Here is a 19,885-nt window from a genome sequence, read left to right as displayed (position 1 = left end):
AACCTGTCAGTCTTTTCTGGGAAATGTTGCGAATTGTGTTAGGTGGTTTAAATTAGTCTATACATAGTTTGCTGAACAGAAAATATAAGTGGAAAATATATGTGTGCTTAATTAATAGAGCTGTATAATCATCAGATTGTATTTTGATTACAATCCTGCTAAACTATAAAGAGGATTAGAATATTCTGGTATTTTCAACAGCTTTTACTGGACCGTAAAACCGCTTGTTATATAGTTGTGAAATTGTGTGGTACCTTATAAAATGTTTTGAGATACATCAAAGGAGTGCTTGGTAAGCTTTACTCTGTTGTAATACTGCAGTATAAGGACTGGAAATGACTACTTATTCTCTGATGCTTTCTGATCTAATGGCAGCATTGGTAGAACAGTGCTATGTAAAGCTGCCTCTTATTTCAGTGAACTGTACAATAAGAACATAAGACAATTTACAAACAATAGAACAGCAGTTGGGCCATCTGTGCTCGTCCAGTTCCTAGTAGCTGATTCATCTCAGAGCTTTGTCAAGATGGGCCTTAAAGGAGCTAAGTGATTCTGCTTCAGCAGCATGACAAGGTAACCCATTCCATTATTGATTGCTGACTTCTCTCTCTTCTTTCTCATGGGAAACAAAGCTGAGAAGCCTTCATAACATAGTGTTTGCTTGTCCAGGTATCCTAAATTGAGCAAACATGCATAAAGCATAGTATTGCACCAAGGTGCATTCTGACTGAATACAGAAATGAATTACTTCAGAGCTCAGAGGAAGAGCACAAGATATTCAGGTGCATTCTCACTGAATACAGAAATGAATTACTTCAGAGCTCAGAGGAAGAGCACAAGATATTCAGGTGCATTCTCACTGTATACAGAAATGAATTACTTCAGAGCTCAGAGGAAGAGCACAAGGTATTCAGGCGTTATTCCAGTGATATTCAGCCAGAATGTATTATGAATTTGCGGTCATTATTTGAAGTTACCCAACATTTGTTTCATTAATACTGTTTATTTGTGCAGTGAACTGACTTCCTTCATTTTGACCAATTCCATATCAATGCCAGCGTACCATTAAGAGCACTCTCTGTCAGTCAATTTGGAGACCATTTGCAATACTCTGCATGGAGACCATTTTATTGAAACCCATTTCCACTGCCATTAACATGCAAGCAGTTGTTCTAGCAGAAGTATTTGTTTAGCATTTGTTTAGCCTTGATTCTCAATATACCGCAATACTACAATACTACAATGAATACTGCAGTTGTTATTTTTTCCTTTCTATGATATATAGTCACAGCATGTGCTTGATTTAGTTTAAATTGGTTGAATTGTTTTAATTTGTGCTCTGTTGGTAGTAGCGCTTCCTCCCTCTGACTCAGAGACAAACTATTTTGAAAAAGTGTTTAATTACAGATTTGATCCCCAGCTAACAATCACATTTTTTCCAAGATGGTGAAATACATTTTTTTCAAAGATTAAATCCCTTATACAATACTTGTTTTCCCAATTAAAAAAACATATTATTACTAAGAAAATAAATAGATATATGAACAGCTCAAATATATTATATTAGTTTTCAAGCAATAAGAAACACCCTACACATGAATTAACTTAAATCAAAATAAGACCAGTGAAAATGTAAATACTACCATACTTTGTAATCACTTTGTAACGTGCAGAAGTTATAGGAATGACATTCTGCATATCATACAAGACGTACATGATGCAGTATATTTCACCCAAGCTGTGTGGCATCCACTTTGTGTATTGCATGAAGCATTGAGCCTAAGACTTCAATAATAACTCTGAAAAAAGCAGGCGTGTTTGTAAATTCAGTTTGTGTGTCTGTTTGGGTGATTTGCAGATTGACACAGATTTTGTATGAAATTAACCTTCTCTTGCTTTCCAAAGCTGGCATTAATCTAGGGCAATTAAACCCCCACGTGAATAATTAAACTCTGCGGATAGAATGGGAGCTCTCCAATGACCTGAAACATGATTGAAAAAACACTACATTTAGTAATCCTCCATCTTAAGGTCACAAGACCTAAAAAAATAGTTTTTAGTGTGTTTTGGAGGTTGGAGTTTACCGACTGTTTTTTGCCCACTGTGGGTCATCAATTTACTGTCGCTTTGAAGACGACTGTTGGTTTTTTTGTTTGTGTTAACTGACTAGTCAGCAAGAATCACAATCCATTTGTCAACCTCCCTTAAAGGAGCTATAAATAAAAGCACGGAGCAATCGGTAGCCAGCACCATTTGTCAAGATGCCTGTCCTGGTTTGTTAAAAGTTTAACGTACAGGATAGTCACTGTGCTGTGACTTTATATTTTACGAGTCTAAATAAAAAATGTACCTTGTATGTACCATTTATTTTTCTTTGTTTTTGGTTGAAGTAGTTTAAAGAACTCTTTAGGGCTCACCAGAGCTTTCTTTCCTCCCACCAGATACACACAAAATATGAAAACGTGGATAAACGTGGAGTTCCTATTTTGTTCTGAATGTATATTTATGTCTCAATCTGTAGAGCTCTTATTGTGATTAAGGAATAACCTGTATGTGCTTGAAAACAAGAAATGTTAGCAGCAACTACAGTTTGCAAAAGTGGACATTTTTGCAATGAGAAATGTTTCTTTTTTTTTGCATTTGAAAAAAAGATGTTGGAAATTTAGCAGCATGTAGAATTTGTGGCTTTTTAAAACCAGCCTAAATAACAAAAATGTCCTATTGACAGTTCTGTAAGTAGTTATACATTCACTTAGAAACTGCCCAACATTAAGACAAGGGCTGCTGGACTTAAAGTTGCATCTGAGCATGTTTGTATGTGATATGAATCAGAGACTTTATAAAAAAAATAAATAATAAAAAACACTTGCATTTTAACTGCACAAGGACAGCTCTGGTGAGGGTAACACAAGGAATAATTCATTTAAACGTTTTGCAAGAAAGCATTTTACAGAGAGAACAGAAAGGAATCTTGCACACTGATAAAAAAAAGACTTGAATAGGTACTGTGGAATCTCAAATGATTCCTTGCAGATGTTTTGTGAAGGAGGCTTTCTCATATTCTCATGGCAGCGGCTGATCCAGCTGCAAAGTCCTCATGCTGTGCTGGTGCATCACCACGCTGCACGGACTGCTCCCTGATTTAGTGACAGCTGCTTTCAGGCCAGTCTTCAACTTGTTTCAGGCCAGTCTTCTTGCATTCCCTGCTGTACACTTTGCAACACTAAATATTGCTGTGCAGGTTTCTCTGACTGTTAAATCAATATAATTGTCAGACTCCAGTACCGAATGGTGTCTGGAAAATATGGAAACATACAAGGAGAAGCCATAAAATAGAAAATAATATGTGCTATAATAATGTGTTCTTAATAGTCTTTATTGTTGTTTGTTTCAATTAATAACTATAAACCATACATTCATATTTAGCAGTTATCCTTTCAGTTATAGGATGTTGCAATTACAATGTAAGTACTATGTTAGTACAGTACAATGCAACTACAATGCATTTAATACACGTGTTTTAGGAAGTGTGTAGAAAGGCATTCATGGCAGCCGTTTAAAAGGGATAATTCAGCTTGAGGGGTTTTCTTTTTTATCCCTGATGAAATCAAATAAATGAATTCATGATGAAAGTTTTGCTTTGCAGCGGCTCATATTTTCTCAGTAAAAAGCCTCAACTTCAATTGGAAGACAGAGATAAGAAACATTAAACAAATGAAGAGTCTGCAGATGACCCACGGGGATGCAACTGAGCAGCTTCTGAAGTTAGTGATACAGAATTGGATAATATAAATATCTTCAAATCTCAATATCTGGTTTGCCATTTGAGCTTCACTGAAGTAAGTTCTTCTGATCTTCTCTGGCCCCATTTAAAACAAAACAAATCCACTGTCACAAATTGCATTGATCAGCAACTCACTCGACAGGCTCAGTTGAGAACAGGGAGAGTGCAGAGAGAGAGAGAGATAGGGTACATATGTGCACGTGTGTTGTTTGTCTTCACGTTTGAGGCACGTGTATGCTTGTATACATGTTGCATGTTATATTTTTTTAGTTGCCGGTTGATAGATTGACTGCAATTAACTTGTAACCATTTGTACTTGAGTGCTGACCGCTATCATTTTAATGGAAAACATGAGCATTTACTTTGTGTACTGATTGAATTTCATAATGCTATGTACAGTATAATACTGTGCTTTATTCATATACCTGTCTCCTTGCTATCATTTCCATCTGTGAAGCCCATTTTGCTGCAACTGCTGCAATTTACAAAGACTCTGCCATGGTTCTGGAAATTAGATGGCTCTGATTTGGAAATAATAATAATAATAATAATACAAAACATTAAAAAAAATGGTCTCAGGGACCAGTTCTCATTCATTTTGTTTATCCTATTTGTCTTGTAGTAATACTGCACTGAAAAGTTTGACCCCTCTATGTGGTCCCCATCTCTGCATTAGTTCAGAAGCAAGCTTGGTCAAGCCAAACAGCTTTCCTGACTGCTGTTTGATTGCTGATGCACTGAGGTGGCTCAGTAAAAAGAATAAGGATAGCACCGACCATTGCAGACCAAGGCCAAATGAACTCCCTGTAGACCATTACAAAGCAGGCAGGAGCCCCAAGCGTTATGCAAATGGTCCGCTGCATGAATAATCCCTCCGTATCTTTCCATCCATGTCTTTCCATTTTTTTCTTCTTTAATGAAACAACAACCTTAGCTTTGATCTAAATGTCACTCCATGCCCCCAGTTAAGATATATTTTCAAGCTTAGTTTTCTATATTCTAATGATAATGTGTGTGTATATGTTTGAAAACACATTATTCATTTATAAAAACCTCTGCTTTGAATAATCGGCTTGGGTGCAGCCCTGTGTGCCAAACAATATGTTTCCATTTGGTGGAAGGGAGTCTGAGCGACCGATTGAGGCTCTGCACCCCGGGCACTGGCTCCGTGGAGAACTTGCATGATCATATACAGGTGAAGGCCAGGTGACAGAAGAGTAGGAATGTCAGTCCCTGAAGGTAACCGCACCCAAACAGCATCCACACCCAACGGCTGAGACAGAGGCTATATAAAGCAAAGTGAGAGATCAGTTAATTGCGTTTTCCTCAACCAGCAAGCACCATTCTAATTTGGCTGGGAGAATTCGTCCAGATGTGGTAAATATTACTTTCGTTCTGTATTAGGCCATCAGCTGTAAACTAAGATGTTTATAAGTTGTGGCAATGTTGTATATCGGTCTACAATGTAATATGACCCTTGAACACTGAGTAATGGCTATTTCCTTGTTTGTTATTGTTTAATCTTAATTATCTCATAATAATGTTACAATGGTGGTAAATTACTGTTTACCATATTTTTAAGCTGTATAAATGTTACATATCAATTTGAACATAAACTGTACACATATAACAATTATTACAGAGAATAAGAACTTATCATATTAATAAAAATCCAACTGAGTTCATTCTATAAATGTGAAATGTAATCGTGGATCGAAGGCATGAGATTTAACATTTTTTTGTTGTATGTTAGGAACTGGAAAGAAACAAAGGAAATGTAAAGGTCACAGGCTGTGAGTTGTGTCAGGAGTCACCTTTGCCAGGGCTCTTGACTTTTATTATTCTGATCTGCATCTTCTGTGGTTCCATTTATGGATGAGCATGATAAGAGCTCTTTCCCTGTATTAAGTCTGTAAACTGCTGTAGGTTACTATGAATTATATTAAAATTACTCTCACTTTTTACACTAATACTTGTCACCAACCTATTACTTAGATGTTGATATACCAGGGTGCGGACGTGCATTTTAATGATTCTTGGTAATAAGAATAAATGCAGATTAGTAATGTTCAGTAGCAGTGCTGGGTTGGGACGCCTCTGGCCTATCTTGGCACATGTGCTGACAGGGCAGTACGTTTTGAAATTTCTAGTCTAAAAATAACCTTGGAGATTTAATATGCTGAGCTTCTCTAGGGTCCTTCCCAGCAAAGCGGTTGGGGCTGGCGCGTACGATGCGGGTGCCAGGATACAAAGAGATCTGCATCTCTGCCTCTGACACACGCCACGTGCTTTTCCTCTTGACATTAGTCTGATGACATGTGAGGAGAGAGGACCTTTCTCCTCTTATGGATTGGACAGAACCCATTGAGCTAGCTTCAGAACACCTGGGGTTACTGCTGCACCCCACTGTTGAGACCTTCCACTCTCACTGCCTCTCTTTATCCTCAAATTGATATTTTGATTGACCATAAAGCCAATGTAATTCCAGCCCATTAACAGGAGTATATGGGCAACTCTTTCTTTTTAATGACACATGGTATTTATTTAAGTACAAGCAGTGAAAATCAACCAGTTTTCTTGTAATTGTGATGTGATTAGTATGTAATTAAAATCTGATAAGAAGCACAAAAACACAGTTCTATAAAAATACAGTTACTGTATTGAAAACAAAAACAGCAATGGTGTATCCTTGTATTACAATATACTTTAATTACTTGTATGTTATACAGATAAATAGTATTACAAAGAAAGAAATTAATAAGAAAAAAGAACCCCGAAGTACACTGTATACTGTATTGTAGATGCTGCTACAGCGAGACTGGCTTTTGAATAATGTAATATAAAGCCAGAAGCGATCAGCACCTTTAGTTCCAGAGAGAGCACTGTTGTTTCTCTGCATCTCACACACTGGTCAGGCAGCTGCAGAGAGTGAGCATACTTTATATCAAACCAAGAAAAAAACCAAAAAAAAAACATACAAACAAAGCAATAGTCACTCGCTGCCCACAGTGTGTGTTAGTCTTCGTTTACTGGGATCCACTCTGGTTGGTTTGTCGTTTTGTTTTCCCCTTGCTCCTCTATTATATCAGGTCTGAACTGCTATACAGTACTTTGGTGATGTGGAGTCTAGTGACCTGACCTTGCTCAGCACTCGTTTGGCAGATTACTGAACGTGATTGAAATGCAGCAATCAAAAAGGCCTTGTTTGGCAGAGCTGCATGTTGTTCATCTCCCGGCGGAGTTCATGTGTTGAAACATTGTCTGTACAAGTATAAGCACAAGTACAGGCAGTGCAATTTACCTGGATAAGCTTCAGTAGAATGCTCTGCTAAGTTCAGTAACACTGCAATGAGTGACGAGATATTAAAATCAATTATTATTTTCTATCGATGCCAGTGAATTAAGTCATCGATAATGATAAAAACTGTGACAGTTTAAACTTTTCAGTGGTAATAGAAAATGATAGTCCTCAATGGCGTATTGTTTCACTTAACGTTTAAAAGTAAACCTTGCAGTCGAAATGTTTGTCTTTTTGTTTTTCAATCTACATACATGTATCAAATAGAAGTTCGCAGCAGCAGTTTATAATGACAGCTCTCAGGAGAAGTCTGAAAGTATTAGAGCGCAGTGTATTTATAGACAGGTGGTCTTTATGCTCAGGCTCCCGATGGAATCTGTGTCTTGACGCTATGCAATACGGGGACAGTAATTACTGTCTGCTGTCTACTGCCTTGCTAATGTTGCTTAAACTGCAACTTAATTACTGTGGAATCAATGAACGCAGCTGGTGCAGGCAGATTCACGGAGCCTCACTCTTATTCTTCAATTCGTTAGCTCGATTATTATTATTTTATATATTTATGGTCCTGATATAAAAAAAACAAACTTATGGAGATGTTCCCATTACAGAGTGTGGTGCATCACACTGTTGCACCCCATTCACACCCTATTTAAAGACTTGAGGCTTCTTTAACAACTCTACAGCAATGTGGTGCACTAGGAGGACAGTACGAGTTTCTACATGGAGAGGACAGAATGAAAACTTTGAAACCACTTTTAAAAAACATGTCAGATCAACTTAAAGCATTCAAGTGCCAGGCCTCTGTGGGGCGTGGAGCTATTCTAAATATGGGGTCCCTGAATAATGCATGCACAATATCATCTTCTGTGCTTATGTGCTCAGGCTTGATGAAAAAAGGCCTGAAAGCTGGCTCTATCCCTAGGACTCAGTCCAAATATCACCGAGGGGCAAGGCTTTCATCTAAAAACTAATGACAATAGTGGAAGGAGGAAGTTAGCTATTTTCAGACACATTGAAATATTTTTTTCTGATGGTAGTGTGTGTGCTGTGTGCGTATACACTGGGTTACTGATATGCCTTGAGAAGGTGAGTCAAGGTGATTTAGTAAGTTTGGTAACATGAGATTCAGATTCCATTGAACTTAAGCTTTAAAACCAAGGGCTGCAAATCAACGTGAATTAAAATAAAACCTCATATATTTGCAATATGTTTTTTTATATTCAACATACATTTGCTGTTTACACAGATAACTTGATGCCGTTGGCAGCAATATATTCGTAATGAATTCCAGAAGAATGTTTTTGAAATAACAGCTATTCCAATGAAATTGATCCTGCATAGGCTAGCCATGGGAAAAGCATGAGAAAACTGCAAAAATACATTGCAAAAATCCCATGGTAAAATTTTATAAGGGATAATACTTAAACATTGCAGATTGATTATTGATATTTTATCAAACGAGATATTTGGTGCATCATGCTGGTAAACAGGTTTTGTTTATTTCAGTCCTAACCCCTTTCCTGCTTTCTCCCACCAGTATACAGTTTAAATGAGCTCTGAAGTGTTTCACTCTCTCACTACTGTACTTTTGGCTTTTGTCTCTTCTGCTTCACGGTTGATCAGCCATCTTTGAAAAAATAAAACAGAACCAGTTAGTCAAACGACAGTGCACTGACAGACTGGATATTGCTGTGGACTGTTCCTTACCCTCCTGGGTCTATATACAGTACCACCTGTACCACATACAAGAAGATGCAATTAGCAATCTGCTGTTCAAATTATTGACTTGTTCGAAGTACTGAATGGAATCTGTACCATACTAAAAATGCCTTGTCTTGGTATTTTTTAATACTCTTCCAATGTACATGAAGAATTCATTTTAGCTATTAAAGCTTTTCATTTTCTACACTCTTACCACAGAACTAAGGCCACTCTATTGTAATTTGCATTTACCGATCGGCAGCAGAACTGTGCATGTGGAGATGTGATTGCAGGTACCTGTCAGACAAACCCTAAAGCTGTGTAGGTTCTCTGTACCTCTGCAGATCACCTTTAGGAAAGAAAACGACCACAAAGTTGCATGTGGAAGAGGACTTGCACAACAGCTGTGCTGCACTTACTGTAGGCAGGTCTTATAAAGTTAATCATTATTTAGAAGTACAAGCTTCATTGTGGTTGCAGACGGTTTGCAGTTTAAATTTAGGTCTTGAATGCAATCAGCACCAGCACCGGAGTGTTTTGCTGGTGTTGATTGCCTTTGTTAATTTATGGAAAGTCTGAAGTCTGGTCTTATTAATAATTGCAGGCACAATTCCTACAGGGAACTGGCACATTCTAGAACTTGCGACGGGATGTATGATGCAGTGCTTCCGCCCCTGGAGATACTAAAGCAGAAGCACACGCTATAGTTGCCATGAAAGCCGGAGCTGTTGGGTCTGTGCTCTTCATTTTGAAGTGCTTAACTAAGGCAGAATATCATGTATGCATTTTTACAAGTGTAGCGTTGCATTTGCATTGGGGACAACAAGAAAGCAGACTGTACAACAAGCTGTAGGAGTCGTAGATTTTTTTGGGGAGGTTCCCACCTCAGTCCACATTGCCCCACTGTCAGCTTATGACCTGTGTCAAGATAGTCAGAAAGATTAAAAGACAATTATTTAATGTTCGGGAAGTGAGTGGTAGGATACTTATTTTTGTCTTGTTATTGATCTTTGCCATTTGGATCCTGTTGGGCATTGCTGTTGTCAATGGTCTATAATGATCAAGTTCTGCTGTGGGCCAATAGGAAGCTGATAATTAAAAGATAATTAAGAGGACAAGATATAATTTGCTTAAAGCATTCCTTCCCTGACACGTCTAACTTTGATTTATTGGATTAAAAAATGATGAGCACTCGATTGGCCAAGAGCTGTGTTCTTATAAAAGCAGAGTACACAGCAGTCTCAAGACAGGAGGGTGTGCTTTTGAATTTACTTCTTAATGCAGATGTCCAACTTCAAAGGCTCAAGCAGGAATGAGACGTTTTTGCTGACCCAAGTTTTAATCATGTAATGCTGGTCAATACAATTGATTAGTACCAGCATTTAAATGGGATGGGTTTGGGGGTTGGGTTGGCAGCAGTGTGGACTGGTAACACTTTCCAGGATCTATGAAAGGAACTGCAAAGTATTTTTTAATTGCAATTTGCAGATTACAGTTACTAGAGATAGGCTTACCAGAGATTTTCAATGCAAACTCTTTAACAAACTCACTGTTCTATGCATGTCATGGGATTATAAAGAGATATAAAGTCAGATGTTATGCCAATTCAGAGGGTATCAAGTATTCCCAACACACTGCTTCTACTGTACTGGAAATACTTCAGAAGGGCAATGAAGGGTCACCAGAGTATGTGCTTGAAAAGGCAAGTGGTTAAAAATTCTGCCATCTAGAGCAACTCTGCTTGCAGATGCTTGTAGCTGTTTGATTCAAGTTGAAGTCTACCTAGCCTTTGAGTCCTTTCAAGGCAAAATCTTATATATATAATCATAAAATGTTTTGTTTTTGAATAATCTGTGCTGTTTCCAACACAGATGGTCTTCCTACGCTCCAGAAGAGAAGAGCAGTCTTCTCAAATACTGTCAGAGAGCTGGCATGGCCGTAAACAAAAAGGGCTAATGGTATTTCAAAAGCACTTGGCATTTAAATTGCTAGCTGTTATGTTTCACCATGACAGGCATGCACACAGACTAAGGAACAAAGGGTTTTGCCTATTAGGGTGACCTGTGCTTAATTGAGACAGCGCTGTACAGTGCGTTCGCAGAATTCACGTTTTCCGAAGGCAGCTCACAGCACTTGAGAATGTTTCTCTGGATTTGCAGATGGCTGCTAATTAACAGAGAATCAAACAGTCCGGCTCCTGCTCTTACTTAAAAAATAAAGAAATAAAATATTGAAATATCATTTAGAAAAAATATTACAACAGTACAAAATTACCCTTTCTAATATTTATATGCTTGCCATATCAAATCGATAGGTACCCAAGATCTTCATTACTAATACTTGTACTTATCTGCTCCCTATTTTGCTGTATTTAATCGTGCACTGAACCCAATCTGTAGTATTTTGTATTTCACTTGCACTCGTAATTAACCCTGATGTAACTATCAACACAGTTATCTGCTCTGCTTTTGTATTTGCTCTTATTAGGACTGAAGTCGATGTATTTTGTATCTTGCTCTTAATTGCACTGTAATTCTTGATATGTATTTTTTGTATACAACCTGTGTAAAGGCGTCTGCTAATAAATATGTGGAATTAAATCCAGGTACTAACACTGCTGGCTCCCCTATGGAGCTTTTGCGCTACCAAAACAAAACCGAACAACCCGTGGTGTAGTGGTAAATAAAAAAGTAGGTAAAAGTGGGTAGTGGAGTTGAGCAGATAGATTGAACAGCTTTAGATGAACAGATACATTGTTATTGGCCCTCAGTCAACCAGAGCTCCCCCCCCCCCCCCCCCCCCCCCCCCCCTCCCCCCCCCCCCCCCCCCCCCCCCCCCCGTCCCCCCCATACAGTTATTTCCCCTCTCAGGTGAACAGTCACAGACCCGACAGTGCACTTCACTTGAACAGTTCTGTGAGCGTCCTTTCGCAGACAGTGATGAAGGCTCCTAGCACAGCCTTGCAAGTCCAGTGGGCCTAACAACAGAACATTGACAGAACATAAACAACCAATCTCAGAACACTCACACACACAAACGCAGCCTGCAGTGAAGTGGCCACAGTTCTGACTGAGAGCTCTCAGCAACACAACACAGAGACGCTCACCGTTAAAATATCTTGTCTTTAACCCAGGGTTTGCAATATCACAGGAGAGTAGAAGCTGTTTACTTGCATATACCATTGCCACACCACTGCGAACAACATAAATACAAAAAAATTATCTGCAGTGAAAAAAAAAAAAAAACTGGAAGCCAACCTCCATCGTGGGGTATTTCAAACACTGGACAGCAGTGGGTAGAATAGGACACTCTGGGGCAGCAGGGCAGAAGGAGGAGTCACTAGAATAGTGGTACAGTGGATAGATTTAGTGTTCCAGTATCTTGTACTCTATTTCTTTAACGTACAGCTTCTTCAAACGTAATTGGGCATTTTATGTTTTCAAGTTATGTTCCCCTTTGTCCTTTTCCAAGACTGTGTTACAGCCACTAGGCCGGCCTGCAAACACGAAATCATTGCTGACCCTAAACCGCTCTAAACAGAAAAAACACACCTCCCCCCAGGGCATGCGCGGCAGGCTGTGCTGCTATGACTCAGAGCAGGTATAAGGCCAGCTCGATAAGGGGTAGATGAGGAGAAACGAAGCAGGGTTAGGGCTGCAGGCCACATGTCTGATATTCCTTACTGCTACTCTAGAATATCCGTCCAGTGCTAGAGCCTGAACCCCAGTGAAACAGAGCTCTCACTGTGGCTTTGACGGATTTATTAAGATAATTTGCGCTGGTTGCGTCTAGGTGCAGTGCAGTAGTTACAAACTAGCCCAGTATTAAGTGTGTCAGAGATTCCCACACAAGATAATTAGGCCAAGGAAGGAATGTCTCATTTGTGTGTGTGTATATATATATACAGTATATATATACAGTCACATATATATATATATATACAGTATATATATACAGTGTGTATATATATATATATATATATATATATATATATATATATATATATATATATATATATATATATATATATACATACACACATACACATATAATACATTAGTTTGTTTACTGCATTTTTATTAGCTTTTTTTTATATACCTGCAGATATATTCCTGAAAATTTTCCTGATGCCCATGTGCCTATTAAGACCATTGAGATCTGAGGTCCACAGTCCATTTAATGTCACTTTCATACACAGTGTGATCCCGCTAAAGGGTTTCTGGAACAGCTGTTATGTTTTATTAACCTCCAGGGACCTGAGGCTAACTTACCTGTCGCTGATTGAAATGCACAGAGGGGCTCGTGGGGACTGAGATGGATCGTCTGGGTAATGTGCATTTGATTCGTACACAGCTTTAACAGTCGTCCCAGTTCAATGTTCATTTAATGATGTTTTAATGGACACCCTGCTGTCTCTTATGTACCTCTCGGTCCCTGGTTTTGGTTGAGTACGTGATATACACTAACACTAGAAAGCAGAATACATCCAAATGGTTTTCAAAGGGCTTTCAGGGTCGTTGACAGACAGGTCAGAGCGAAATCCACTGATATAAATTCACATACATTCAACATATATTCATATATTCAACATCTAATCCCCTTCATCACCTTTTGTGACTCACAAATTACTGAGCAACACAAATAAAACAAAACGGTATACAAACACTGCTGTCATCATGAACCTACAATAGCATAAATATATCCATTTAAAGGAGATAATTAGCTGTCAATGCAATGTATATTTTAATAAGCAACTGGCAGCAGTTGTGTACCTTGAGAGGAGACCTGTATGCACACCTTTCGTTGATTTCTTATTCATCCGGTTTAACGATTCATTAAGAAGTGTCTGGCTGCTGTGTCTGTTGATGATCTCTAATAAGATATTTCTGTTGCTCATACAGTATATTGCCATTATGAGCATTGTACTTGCTTTCAGTGATACCTGACTATCTAAACCATTCCAGAATGCATCAACCCCCATTGTTTGCATGGCTGTCTGACCCCAGCTCTGATAACTGGCAGGAATGTGGACGGGACATGAGGCTTGCAAGGTCTGCCACTGAGTTTATTCAGTCTGTCCTGCACATTACACACAGGAGTACCCAATAAATTAAAGCAGATCAGTATTTGTTTGTAAAGCAGTCGTGCTGGCGTGGGTGCACACTGCTAAGCCTTAGTGCATCGATGCTCGGCTCCCTAGTACTGCAAGTGTAAGTTATGTCAGTGGGCTTAATCTCTTATTGAGAAAGGGATGAGTTTCCACTCAGACTCTAGTATTCACTTGGAGGGGAGGGGCAGGTGTATATTGAAAGTCATTGATAAAGTGGAGTGCAGTTCTCTCACACTGCGGTTCTTTAACCCTGATGATTAAGACACTGTTCTTGTTTTCTCTCCAGGTCCAGGAGTGGCTGTGTCTGAACTGTCAGATGCAGAGGGCTTTAGGAATTGACATGATCACCACTCCACAATCCAAGAGCCAGCAGCAGATCCACTCGCCCTCCCACCAAGCCAAACCCCAGCCACAGCCCCAGCCCCAGACTCAGGCCAAGCCTCAGGCCCAACCCTCCCAGCCTGCATCAGGGCAGCAGAAGCAAGCTGGCCCCACATCGGTCAGTCAAACTGGGCCACATGAGGGGCCCGTTCCTCACCAACCAAAATCAGAGCAATCTCCCCAGCGAGGGCCATCCAACCAGGGTCAGGCTAATCAGGAGCCCCCTGGGAGTAGGGTCCCCCAAGGGATGGCACCCAGCCAGAGTTTGGCGAAACCAGACCAGAACCGAGGAGTCGGAAGCTCCCCGGCCAGGGCGCCCGGTGGACCTCAGGAACCAGCGCAAGATGGCATAACTGGGAAGCTGTTTGGGTTTGGGGCCTCGCTGTTGAATCAAGCTAGCACTCTCATTTCAGCGGACCCCCAGCCCACAGCGTCCCCCCAGCCGTCTCCTGCCAAGGTGGCTTCCAGGGTGGTGTTCAGTGATGCAAGTTCCGCTTCTGCCCCCAAAGCCCAGGCACCTCCAGCAGCAGCCACCCAGGGAAAGCCTGGTAGCAGCCCTGCTCAGCAGCAGCAGCAGCAAAAACCACAGCAACAGCAACATCAAGCACCCCAACAAAAGACGCAACATCAGCCAGAACAACAGCAAGCAAGGCAGGAGCCGGCACCCAAGCCCAAGGAACCGGAGAACCCCAAAGTGACGTGCCCTCTGTGTAAAACTGAACTGAACGTGGGCTCTGGGCAACCACCCAACTACAACTCCTGCACGCAGTGTCACATACAGGTGTGCAACTTGTGTGGCTTCAACCCGACCCCACATCTGGTGCAGGTAAGAGAGAGTGGCTTTCTGTCATCCCTGGCCACAGTGTGCTTGGCGGCATTAGGATCTCCAAAGTTCCAAAGGTTTGTTCCAAAGTGCAGGGACAAGAAAATTGAGTCACTTGGCAGTAAAGGGCAGCCAACTTGATTCAGCTGGATTTCGAATGCTTAAAAATAAATAAATAAATAATTTTAAAAAATATTATTTTTAAATCAATTGGCTGGAGTCTTAATAATAATCATTATAACTGATCATTCCTGTTTTTATTAAACAAAGAAAAAACAGCTTGTGGTGTTTCTGATGGTCTGATAGCAGAGAACAGGTTCTTAGATACAGTATTTCCTGGTACTTCTTGGAGTGTTTTGATACCTTATTAAACTTATTATAGACATTATACTTCTTGAAGTTGTATGTCTACTATTCAAGCTACTTACATTAAAGACATTGACAGCTTTACACTTTTACTTTTGGCTTCAAACTGGAGATACCTGGAATCATACATTGCCAACATGAACTAGACCTAGTCCATCCCAAAATCTACATTAACTGGACACAAAAAATACAGGTTTATGGCTAGGGTTAGAGTTCGGACAAGGGTTACTAGATATACCAAAACAAACAAACATCTGTGAATAATATAGTGGGTGCTTTTATCAATTGTAGCAGTTCATGCACACCATACCGTTGTGTCAGTTATCTTTTTATTTGTGGTTATTGCTGTATAATATGCCATTCCCTGACTCTGGGTTTATTATAGTTTGTGACAGCTACTGTATTACAAAAAAGAAACATGATTTGTTTTTCATAAAATGCAATCTACTATTGTATGTTTTACAAAATGCTACACTAATACAAAGCAAGACAAGACAAGCGACCGAAATGTCCTAGCTGAGTGGGAAGGTGTGAGAAGCCGGGCCCTTCGCTGTTCTTGTGGGGCCCCAGTGGACTCCAGCTCCCCCAGGTCGACACAGAACTAGGAACGAGCTAGACAGCTTGTCAGTCAGAGGTAAAGACTGACAAGCTGTCAATGGCCTGCATTGAAAGGTATACTCTATAAGATTGAGTAGGTTTTTAGTGTAAGGCTGTTGTAAAGGTATGAGGCCTATATTACCTTTCTACTATTATGTTCCGCATATTTAATTGAAGCGATCTGTAAATTAGGAATCTTAAAAATATGCCCAACACTATTTAGACACTACAGGTTCTGTGCTTATGTTATCTGAATATAGTTTTTTTAATGCTATGTATGGCAACTGGACAGAAACTAAAAACTCAATAAATTGCTTTTTGGGAGAAATCCTAGGGAAGGTAAAATAGGGAATGCAGAATATGAAGACTCTGTGGTGGCAGTGACTGCTACTGTACTTCTCCTTTCTGTTCTGTCTCTCTAATTTATTAAAATATTTATATTTATACAGGTTAGGACCCAAGTTAACACTGTTCAATTTTAAAATTACATCATTGAGATTTTCCCTGATGGCTCTTAGGGCCCTCTGCAAACGAGGGATGGCATCCCATTAAATCATTACAGCCATCCAACATTAGAGCCTAACTAAATAAAATGTGAAGTCTGGAGCTTTTTTAATTATTCTATTTACATCTAAATAGCTAATATATTCTTAGAGTGATACCAGCACTGAAAGCTTGATTACAATGGAACAGCTATTACGTGTGGGTCCAGGGTCTTTAGAATTACCTCTCCCCTGTATTTGAATGTGAAATAAACCCATTCTGGGTTGTCAGTGGCTTTTTAACTTAAATTTGACCATGACGCCATTGGAGTCAATCACACAATTGCACTACCCTTCCGTTCATGGTAGGGTCCATGACCTCTGCCAAGCAGACCTTGTATTTTATATATTCCGACCTCCAAAAGGCCAGCCCCTGAAGTGCTGTGTCTTTTATGGTCTTGGACTCCCATGAGTGCCTTAGATTTCAAAGCAGCTTTTATATCTGATAACACAGGACTGTGGTCACACACATGAGTTTTATTGGGTGAAATAATGAAGGCGCATGGCTACTTGTGTGCCATTGGCAGCCACTGTGATGGTGTTGTTATGTTTCATTGTTGGTGTAGACTGTCAGATTACCAGCTAAGGATGACATCCATCCACAGGCACGGAATGTTACTGTCAGATTTTAAAAAAAGAAATTCTTAAATGATGAAAAGAATGATTCTGAAGTATTTTCCGTGCAGTCAAGTATTTCTTGTTTGCTGGCTACTATTCAAGACTTTTTAGATTCTGTCTGATTAAACATTGTCCTCTCTGAATATACTTGATGTCTGGCCAGTAGGGTTCATTGTTGGGCGAGGAGGAGAATAAGTCCCTGCCGGGTTCCCATCCCCACCACGGAAGTGTCAGAGCCAATATGACACCCCGCTCGGGGTCCCCAGCAAAGTTGGGCCTCTTTGTTAATGTACCGGCATTCTCAGAATGTGCAGAATGTTCTGTAGAATGTGCAGAGTGGGGTCCGCTCAGCCCTCGGGGTTGGAGGGAAGGAGATGTTTCCAGTGGAGAGTGTGATGATGTGAGCACAAGCGCAGGCACAAGTGAAATGAACTCGTTATTTTTTCTCTATTAAGATTTCCTCTGACTGCAGTGACCTCAGGGCTTGTAGGTGATTATTGGTCTCTTGTATGCTAGTGCAGTATCTAATGAGAGGTTTGTGGTGCCTTATAAAAATGGGATAATGCTGCTTAAACTCAGTTAGATGTTCAGCATGGTATCGACATAATGGCCATACTAGTTTTAACATGGTCTGTGTCGTTAGGAAGACCACAAGGCTATGTCATTACTAATTGACATTAAATTACTAATCGACTCATTTAAGTACTGTACTATATGTAAATATCCTAACAGGTATATTTTAAAATAAAAAATTTTAATGTCCCCATAAAATTCAGCATTTTTATGACTAGGGTGCAAAATAGCATGTTATTTTAAAATACCTTAACACCCCTTTTTTATGGGCGATTTCTTTATTTGGCTGTGCAAAGCTGGAATGCACAGTAGTGTAGCATTATTAGGTATTTAATAGTCACATAAATCTGCCATGTAACACAGTCTCTCTATGCAAACACCTCTTAACATATCTGATCCTGTTCATAGTCCACTCTGTGGTCTCTTAGAAAACTTTCAAATTTTTTTCTTCACATTTTAACAAATATAATCAAATATAACCCACACTGCTTTTTATGGTTTGATGGACAATAGAGCCCTTAATGGACCCACAGCCTCCACTCCATTTAATAACCCCCCCTGCCTCCACACATATATACTGCAATATGTATAATGCATCTTAATATCCACCTCTCCTCCTTTACTTCACAAAAGGATGATGGCCATAACATTAAACAGGCCTCCAATAATAAGCACCATTATTTACATATTTAAGCAAAACATTTTTTTCGTATGACTGGTTGGAAGACACTTGAAATATGGTATCCTTGCATGCGTGCAACATTGTGTAGATTAAAAACAACAACATATATTACATGTCATATGGGCTATACTAGTACAGTTGCAGTGGATTCCCCCTTATATATTCCAGCAGTGTCAAAGTAAAATCCCCATGCTTGGTAGAAGAAGATACACAGTCCTTAACTCTATAATCAACAACAGTGGTTCCATACAGTAATTACGAGATAGCCTGCTTAGGCTTTGAGTAAGACTGCATGGCTCAATAAGGCAATTCAGTGCCCATTTAGATCAAAGGTCTGACAAAATGAGTTCTTGGAAAGACCTTGCAGCACTGTGGTCTTCACATTGGGTGTCGTGGGGGATTAGTCCAGTACTTGGCAGTGAACATACTGCTGTCAGTGCTGGCACCTGATACTGTGGTGAGTGGCCTCACGGTTGGATGTAAGACTATACCATGACTGAAAATGGAAGCTGAGGAGTGTCAGGTGTTGTCTGATCCACAGGATTCAAGTGTTCAGTATTCAGAGAAAGCCTTGAAGTACAAATGTGTTTCATTTTTTTAAATGTTCAAAACACACAGGAAGAGAATTCTGGTACGGTTGAATTTTTTTAAACTTAAGAAACATATTATCATGTATTGCAGGTAGTCTAGCCCTCTGAACCTAACCTTACAAGCTGTTGCATCTCTCACCTGACCTATCATTAGGCATTAACCAGACATTAACTGCATTAACCTTTCCACAGCTGAGAGTACGATCACAGCATTTACTCATTAAAGGGTTAGCTAGCAGCCCTGTAAAAATGACCCAGTAAAAACACAATGATCTCTGTTTTAAGGATCTAGATTGTGGCGGATCTTAATACCACTGACCTAATATTTATCTGAACATGCTTTTTTTGCAGACGTTTTACTGTTTGTTTTATTGCATGTAGCAATGTTAATAGGTGGGTCAGTACATCATCCCTGGGGGAATATAAATGTTATCCAGGCGGTATTCAGACCACGCATGCTTAGATCATTAAAATAGACCTCAGTGACTCCACTTTATCACAGTGCCTATGATGGTACGGTGTTATTCGTATAAACATGGAATTTTTATGATTGAATATTCCATCGAAATTATAATTTTTCGGTGATTGTTAATTAGCTTAAAAGAACATAATAAAACCAAAATCACAGCCCTTTTGTTAAAATTTTGATATCGATTGATATCAAATTTTTCACTTGAAATCTGACCAGCTGAGGCTTGTGGAAATACTGACTTATACCAATAAAATCCATGATTTTACATTTGAGCGTAACATTTAGTTAAATAATCAATAGTTTTAGTTACAAGTCTGTCTGTTTGATGTACTGTATTACTGATAA

The 19,885-nt window shown here is 39.5% G+C and overlaps 1 protein-coding gene across 1 annotated transcript in view; it reads left to right on the top strand.

The window, feature by feature from the left end:
* The window catches only part of LOC121328332 (protein bassoon-like), a 36,009-nt gene extending 20,768 nt beyond the window's left edge, over positions 1–15,241 (top strand). Inside the window, exon 3 of the mRNA XM_041272951.1 lies at positions 14,183–15,241. Coding sequence (XP_041128885.1) covers positions 14,183–15,241 — 1,059 coding nt within the window. The remainder of the gene's footprint in view (positions 1–14,182) is intronic.
* Positions 15,242–19,885: the final 4,644 nt, after the last annotated feature.

The sequence above is a fragment of the Polyodon spathula genome, chromosome 16 (genome assembly GCF_017654505.1).
Source record: "Polyodon spathula isolate WHYD16114869_AA chromosome 16, ASM1765450v1, whole genome shotgun sequence".
NCBI lineage: Eukaryota > Metazoa > Chordata > Actinopteri > Acipenseriformes > Polyodontidae > Polyodon > Polyodon spathula.
This window is presented reverse-complemented; position numbering and strand designations above follow the sequence as displayed.